Source organism: Hevea brasiliensis, chromosome 4, assembly GCF_030052815.1.
Source record: "Hevea brasiliensis isolate MT/VB/25A 57/8 chromosome 4, ASM3005281v1, whole genome shotgun sequence".
Classification (NCBI taxonomy): domain Eukaryota; kingdom Viridiplantae; phylum Streptophyta; class Magnoliopsida; order Malpighiales; family Euphorbiaceae; genus Hevea; species Hevea brasiliensis.
The window spans coordinates 111,255,092-111,263,349 of record NC_079496.1 but is presented as its reverse complement, the minus strand read 5'-3'; the positions used below and the strand labels follow the sequence as shown (position 1 = coordinate 111,263,349).

Here is an 8,258-nt window from a genome sequence, read left to right as displayed (position 1 = left end):
TTGAACTTGCTAAGTGGAATGGTCATTCTTATTCATTATTTTTCTCAGCAACAAGAGAAATTTTTCAAAGTTTAACCTGCATTTCCTCATAAAGTATTATTCTGACTGATTGTATTTTATTTTAATTTTTTACATTGTTAAAAGTCTATTGTGACTCTGACACTAAGTGCCTATTTGTACTATATTTTTAATTAATAAAATATATTCTCTCAAAAAAGTGTGTATTGATTGAGCATGTTCATATAGTTATAGATGGATTGAGTTGAGCCTTCTTATTTGTAGTGTGATTCTACGTAGTTGAGTTAGATTCTTAAAGTTATATAATTTTATATTCTATATGTTTTGAGTCTGGCTATTTATTTTGAGAATAGTAAGATTTAGTATGAATTTTAATGAACTTGATCATTACTCAAATTCTAATGCTGACCCAGCCATGGGATCTGATTCCAATTCCATGCCTATTAAATTACTTTTGTATTCTGATCGCCCTCGAGACCTTTGTTAATGGACGTCTTTCTCAGTTTTAAGAAAAAAGGGGAAAAAAAAAACCACACTAATGTTGGGCATGAGTAGAAAAGGCTGTGTCCTTGGTTCCCTTTTTCCATGCTTATGAATTTGGAAGCTTTTTTAATTTGTTTTAACATCTTTTTAAATTTTATTATCAAAACCTTTTTCTTATCAAGTTATTATAGAAATGTTTCATAATAACAAACGCAGTTTACATTTATTTATTTTTATAATTGTCTATTGGTAGGGTCTACTTCTGTTCCTAACTTAAGATGGGTATATGAATGAGAAATGACAAATTAACAAATCCTGGCAACATTAGGTCCCTCTATCATAACTGCACTGTGCACTCAGGATGTTGAGCTATTAAGATTCAAATATATCCCACCTATCTTTGGGTACCAAAATAAAACAGATTTGACTAAGTCACTTAATCTATTAACAAACCGTAAATTGAAGTAAGAAAAGAACAAAACTGAGAAAGTAGAGTACATTGGATACTTCATTAAACATACACATTCAATCCCAACCACATTTTGCTTAGAAAAAAACAACAAATATAAAAAATAGTTCTTTAAAACTAACAAAAAGAAGCTACCCCACCAAGCAAGTACATTCTTGGACGTTTATAGAGAACCCCCACAGCTGAAAACTCAAACATCTGCCAACAAAAAGAAAACAAAACAAAGAAAAAAAAAGATGTTTATAGACAAGAAGTATTAGATAAACGAAGAGAAATTTATTTATACAAAATAAGAAAGAAAAAAATTTACCATTATGTGTTCTTGAATTGAAGATGGGGAATTCATGTGAAGAGGAGGGAATAGAGATTGAGAGTCTGGTTGTTGATACTGATGTGCTATTTGGTGACTTATCATCCAAGTTTAGCCATGAATCTTTGTTTTTTGGCGGCCATTCGTCAAAGAAACGATGAAAAATCTTCTGGGGCTCTTCTTCTCTTTCAATTTTCGTAGGTAAGAGACCTTTCATATCAGTTCCCAGAAGATAACTTTGTTGATACTGCTTTTGTTGTTTTGGGGCATCATGATCATGATCACGATCACTTAAGCTATGAAGCTGCAAGTAAGAGTATTCGTTATGTAAACTAGACGAACTCCTCTGGTTTGAAGAAGATGTAGTAGACGATGAGCTCATTGTGAGTGGAGTGAATTGCCAAGCATTATCCAATGATGAACCAGATAAGTTTCTCATAGAACCAGAGTGTTCTGAGAAGAAAGCATGCTCATCAACCTCCTCTTTCAGCCCATAAGCACTCCTGTTTTAATTTTCAACAGAAAAGACTCATGAACCAATATTCGAGAAAGCAATCAAAAGGAAAATAAAAATAAACCAGGTAGGTCAGAGTCTTTATTTTTCTTTTTTTTTTTTTTCTGAAATGAACCTGTAGTCTGCGTTAGTCAGGGAACAGGAACCTCCAGAGTCCAAAAGCAATGGAGTAGCGTTGTCTTGGGGTGAAAGACCAATTCCAGGAGGTCTTGAAGAAGTATGTGAAGACAAAAACTGATTGTTGAGATGGGAATAGTGAAGGTGATGTTGATGGGTCTCAGATGACATTAAAGAAAGAGAATGAGAAGGTGGGGTTAGTAAAGTAGAGTGGTTCTTGGTGATTGATGAGATGGTTGGTGTTATTGATGGGTTGGCTGTCGCTGGTTGTGTTGCAACTTCCACAGGCTTTCTTGAACGGTTTTTGCCTCTGTGCATGTGTCTTTCACAGTACTTGGAATCTGGGTATGCTTCTTTTGAGCACCTCCATTTTTTTCCATCTGTTCTCCTGCACCTCCCTGGCTCTGGGTCTATTTTCCTCCCTAGACCCATTTGGAAGCAGCTCCACCCAACTGCAAATACAAAGCAAATCAATATATATATATACACAAGAATCCACTTTTAAAAAAAGGAATATATCAAGAAATTTTTAGAGATACAAAAAGAGGGTTCTGCTGGGCTTACTATGTGAATGTTGGCGGGGAAAAAGCTTTGAAGAGAGTGGGGAGTCCAAGCAGCTTCGCTTTATGGTGAAGAGAAGATCAGTTGGAATGGGAATGCCTGAGACCATATACTTGAAGATTAGTGCTTGATGCTCAAGCTCTTGCCACTGAGATGCGGTGAATGGAAACTTGTTTGTTCCACTCATCATCTTAGAAGAAGAAGAAGAAGAAGGAGGAGGAGGGAAATTATCGAACAGCAGACAACAGAGAAATGGAAAAGAGCTCCTTCAGAAAGAACAGTGAAGTGAAGGAGAGACAGTTGCAGAAATGAAAAGGGAAAGCAGGTGCCCTGTGTGTGTGTGTGTGTGTGTGTGTGTGGGGAAGCGGTGGTGGGTGTCATCACTTGTTATTATTACTAGAGAGCTTGGAGAAGAGCAGAGTAGGTATATTTATTTCAGGGACCATTGGCCTGCAGAATCTTCTGTCCATGGATAAAACTAATGGTTCTGATTATAATGCTGACACCATCCCTTTCTCTTTCTCTCTGCTCATATTATCACTGCACCTCTCTGTTGCTTCTGCTGCTGCAGCTCAGCTGCCTCTGTGGCAGCTCTTGTCTCTGACACTTCTACGGAAACCCATAAACTAAAGAGAAGAGTGCATTAAAAAGACTGTAAAAAACAAAAGAGAAACGTTTCTTGTTTTTTATTTATTGAAAAATATTTTAGAGGAGTTGGTTTCTGAAGCCAATTCCTGCCTGCACTGGGAAGGTTGTACGGTTGTAGCTTTTACCGCTACTAACTCTTTTACTTTTTCTGTTTCTTTACCGCAGAAACCTGTGTACCCTCCACTCACTATTTGACCTTCTTCTATTTGGGAAATTGAGTAAATGAGGGTTTCAGGCAAGAAGATGGGGTTCTCTTGGCTTTTGATAAAACTGGAACCCTTCTCTTTACCCCCTCTATTAGTTTCCTTCTTTTTCCCTAATCGAAATGTATAAAATATTTTACTTTCTTTCCTTTGTTGCAAAATTGCTTATGAAAAATGTGTTGGTTTTGCTTGTCTTCCTTTAATCAATGTTACTTTACATAATCCATTTTTATTAGTTGACTAAACCACTGACACTAACTTATTTCCTCCTTAATCATTCATTCCCTTGCTTAACCACAATTGCGGGGTGCTAGACAGCTACTTCACCAGGACAAGATCTCTCACTTGGTTTAGTGAATCCCTGATGCATTGTCAGAACATTTCAGGTAACATTATGATTCTGAATTGACAGACCAGCTCCTTAATTGTAAGCAGCTTTCCTAATACATATAAAGGCTATAGATCCTAGATTTTAGACCTGTGAAAGCACGAATTTGATGGGTTAAGCACAGAATCTTATCATCTATTTTTTAGCAAGCATAAACCCCCACCCAGAGTAGCAGTGGTTGCAGATGCCAAATATTGTTTGAATTCTTAGGACTATTCTTCATTGTTTTTCAGAAGCAGCTACAACAGAGAAAGAATGTTTAATTCTTCTTATTAATGGATGGAGGAAGCAAAGTTAATGAGCTGACGATGTATCAAGGCAGGTGAGTTGGTGAATGTTATAATAAAAATCTCTTATCACCCTGCAAAGGGAGAACTCTTTTGGTTACCCAAAAGTAAACCACTTTTTCAGTTGGTAGATATTAGTCCAAATGATGTTAATTGTTAACTTCACCTTGCAAGCAAGGATTTTTTGTAGGAGGGTATTTGAGTAAAATAGGGATGGAAGAACGGGGCATTGATTTAGTTTAGTTGCATTTATTAATTCCCTGGAACCATTCTTGTATTGTAAGTTTGGCAGTGGCAGGAGGTGTACAAAGTAATGCACTACTCTTTAGCACTGTTGTTATCCCTGGCAGACTCCAACACATGCAAACAATACTTTTTTGGTACAAAAGCCCACTGAATCAGAACATCTCCCCAGGTGCATTTCTTGAATAAATTCCCATTTACCCATGTTTTGGCTCAACATTATTTCACTGCACTCCCAGATTTACATTTGACTCAAGTGGCTCATTCCTTGGCATTTCACTTTCCTCTCTCACTTTCACTTGCCGGTAAATACATTTCTCTCTACAGGATGCCTCTTTCAGAAGTCATGGTAAAGGAAAAAAAGTAAATAATTTAACATTAGCAGGAGCTTCAGGATTCACTATCAGTTCACAATCTTGATTAAAGATATGATCTTTGTTCCTTTTTCTTTACCGAAAGTAGTTGTGTCTTAAGGGTCCAGAACTTGCTCCAGGGGGCCACGAAATTCCATTTTATAATCTTGAAAAACTAATTTCCTGTTAAAAGGAATGGTCAAAAAAATCGGCTAAGAGCATAGTATTTTTCAAGTGATTTATGCACCGCTGCATCTGTTGATCTAGAAAGTAATGTTACCTTTACGATCGTACCAATGAAATTGAAGGTTCAACTTCAAGTCTCGAATTTATCTTTCAAGGCCTTTTTCTTGGCCCTGCGTTTACATCCACCATAAATGCCACCATAGTTGATCTAGAAAGTAATATCTACAAGGTTCTGCACTTATTCTCCTCAAAATTTTTTGTAGGCCATGCAACTGATGGACTATTCACCATATAATTAATTCCCTTTGTTTCAAGCTTAAAAAAATTAATATCCTATCAGGTTCTATTCTTCCTCTCTCTCTCTCTCTCTCTCTCTCTCTAATTTTTAAGAGAGAGAGAGAGACTTTTCTCTCTAGTTTAAGGGGTTCTTTGAAACTCGGTCTCTCGTTCTATGGTTATGAGGAGTGTGGGTTTCTTCCTTCCCGCCTTTGGGCGGGGCTGTACACAGATGCCGTGAGCTCGCTCCATCACCCTGTGCTTGGTTGGGTTTTGCTGCTCTTCCAGCTTTTAAAATAATTAATAGAATAAATAATAAATATATAGTATTTAAAGTTATATATATATATATATATATATAAACAAATTTTAGAAACATGCATTATAAATATTTGTGAAAAATCTTATTTATCATATTCACCTTTAATTGGCTGTAATAGTAAAATTAATAAATGTTATTTAATATATACATGTTATATATTGTTAATGATAAATTTTTTTTTAATTATAATTCATAAATATAGATATATATTAATTTTATTTAAATTTTTATATCAAGTATTAAAAAATTAAAAAGTCACATATTAAATAGTGATATTAAAAAGATAAAGGTAAAATAGACAAATAGAAAAAAAAATTAATAGTGTCATTTATTACTTTTAGGTAAACTTATTTTAGATATCAGATTTATTATATTTAATAGGTTTTCATCCGTGCACACATATAATTATTATTGATATATTATTTAATTAAATAAAAAGCTATATAGTTTTTCTAATATATTTATGTTTAATTTATTTAAAATATTTTAAGAATAGCTTGTAAAAAAACTATAAAATGTATAAAAGAAAACACGAATGAATATGAAAAATAAATAATAAGATATCAATAAAATTTGTGTAAATTGTTTTCCATCTTCTTATGTCTTTGTTATTAAAATATCATTTGAAAAATTTGATAGAAAATCTTAATTGAATATTGTATCTTCTATCACATTATGAGGTGACTAATTTAATTTTTGACATGTAATATTGATTTATATAATTTGTAACTATAACTTCTAATTTTTTTTAATATTAATTAAATTATAACTATTATTATAATTTTTTATTATAAAAAATTAAGTATATAATTTTATAATTATAATGGATAATAAAAAAATGGCTTTAGTTTATATAATTTATAACTATGGCTCTTAATTTTCTTAATATTAATTAAATTATAACTATTAGCATAATTTTTTTTATTATTATAGCTTTCAATTTTTCTAATATTAATTAAATTATAATAATAATAATAATAATAATTATTATTATTATTATTATTATATTTTTTATAAGTCAAATAAAGGTAAAATAGGAAAATATGAAAAAAAAATTTAATGGAATGCCGCTCTCCACTTTTTGGTGATAGGATTATTCCTCTGCACTTGGGGCCTGTGGGTCTTGTAATCCTTTATTATCTAATGAAATTCCTATCTTTGAGATTCATTTGAACATGAAGAAAAAGTATGCATCTGATAATTTCAGTTTGGATTTCATATGAATATAGAAGTGTTTCCAAAGAAGAAAAGAAAACAGTACGCAGACTTGTTGTGGAGCAGACCATCACTTGCCATCAACAGTTAGGGAATGAAAAGAAATAAAAGAACCAGAAATATGCTTCCTTAATGCACATCAAAAACGGCATGGCTCAAGCAAGCAGCAAGCCTATATGCATGGATGATCTTTCTTCTACTTTATTCTCGATTTCTTTTAATCATTGAATTTGTTGGGCGAGCTAAAACCCGTAACGGAAAGGCAATCCTGAATTTAGCCAATAGAGAAGGAATTGTCTGTTCCTGCCGCAGACACAAACACTCGTACTGAATTGTCTTATAGTCATCTTGCTTTCACATGTTTGTGAAGAGGAAAGGAGCATAAAACTAGATTTATTATCAAGATCCTTCATAGCTTGAGCTTTTAAAATTGCAAAATTTTATCCCAGTTTCAGATCATTGGGAAGTTGAAACTAACCTATTCCTTGCATATTTATCTCCATTAGGGGGTTCAACTTAAAATCCCACCTTGATATAAATCTACTTAATTCCACCTTAAAAGCCAGTTAGTGAAAGGATGATTCATGTGTAACACCTAAAACTTTACTTGCTAACTAATATTTTTTATCCTTTTAGATTGTATGTTCTCGTACAGATAAAGGAGATCATTATTCATCAACCAGATAAGATGAGGTTCAGATACCCAATGATATGAACTTGCTTAAAAGTCGATCTGTAAAGAGAGAGTTGCAAACTATATATATAACAACAAGACCTTCCTTGCTACCTTATTAGCCGGCATGGAATACATCACTCCTAGTGCATGCACCTTTATTTACAATTATATAAGATTCATTTTCTTTATTTTCAAGGATAATTGATCTTTTTGTGCGTGCAAAGAGCACTAATTTTAGTGGTACACGAGTAGTTTATAATTTTCCAAACCCTAAAATTCTTCTGCTGTTGTAGCATACACTTGAATATTACCTATATGCCTCAATGCATAACCCAAGAGTTGTTTGTCCTAACAATCTAAGCAGCAGTCTTAACGATTGAAATTCCTACCAAGTTCCAGTTTTTCTCCTACCCCCACAATGCCAGAGCTTGAACCATCAGAATATAGCTAAGTAGCTTATTGGCAGGGAACAGGCTTGCGCCATCCAATTATGGTTAACCTTCGACGTAAAAGCTAAAGAACAAAGTCTTAACCATACCTTGCACCATCAAATGAGTGTCGTCATGCCTGAGAGGCAGCGGTCCACAAATGTGCTGGCTTATGTCAGCATTAGGAATGAGGCAACAAATTAGTACAACAGAAAAGTAGTTCCAAATTTCTACTATCGGGAATACTGGACAGCGGACAAAGTAAAACAAAGTCTTCACATTTGTGACGAAAGGTGAAATCACGTTTTGGATGATGATGCAAACCTGGTTATCGACAGAGTTGAAAGGCAAAAAGAGATCCATATGATCAACCTCAACTAATTTGAGTCTAAGATTTAGTTGTTGGTTGTTCAAAAATTTCAAATGTGTAATCCAATCAAATCAGGATGTTTTATGATGCTATTGCTATGAATCAGGCAGACCATTTCATAATTTCATTATAGCTCGCATGTACAACTAACACTGACACGGCTGCCAAATGTGTGTGTGTATCTGTGTACG

At 33.8% G+C, this 8,258-nt stretch overlaps 1 protein-coding gene across 1 annotated transcript; it reads right to left on the bottom strand.

The window, feature by feature from the left end:
• Nucleotides 1-983: 983 nt before the first annotated feature.
• LOC110650942 (growth-regulating factor 1) lies at nt 984-3,314 on the bottom strand. Its single transcript, XM_021806100.2, has 4 exons — nt 2,476-3,314; nt 1,910-2,363; nt 1,281-1,783; nt 984-1,168 (listed from the first exon to the last, which is right to left on the bottom strand). The coding sequence occupies exons 1-4, from the start codon at nt 2,660-2,662 to the stop codon at nt 1,161-1,163; spliced, it is 1,152 nt and encodes a 383-aa protein (XP_021661792.2). The 5' UTR covers nt 2,663-3,314; the 3' UTR covers nt 984-1,160.
• Between the last annotated feature and the right edge of the window lie 4,944 nt (nt 3,315-8,258).

Excerpts from the sequence above, each read along its gene's own strand:
- LOC110650942 (XM_021806100.2), bottom strand. The coding sequence starts at position 2,662 with ATGATGAGTGGAACAAACAAGTTTCCATTCACCGCATCTCAGTGGCAA. Across the intron at positions 2,364-2,475 it reads TCCCCGCCAACATTCACATA|TTGGGTGGAGCTGCTTCCAA; the intron begins GTAAGCCCAGCA and ends TTGTATTTGCAG. Across the intron at positions 1,784-1,909 it reads CTGACTAACGCAGACTACAG|GAGTGCTTATGGGCTGAAAG; the intron begins GTTCATTTCAGA and ends AAATTAAAACAG.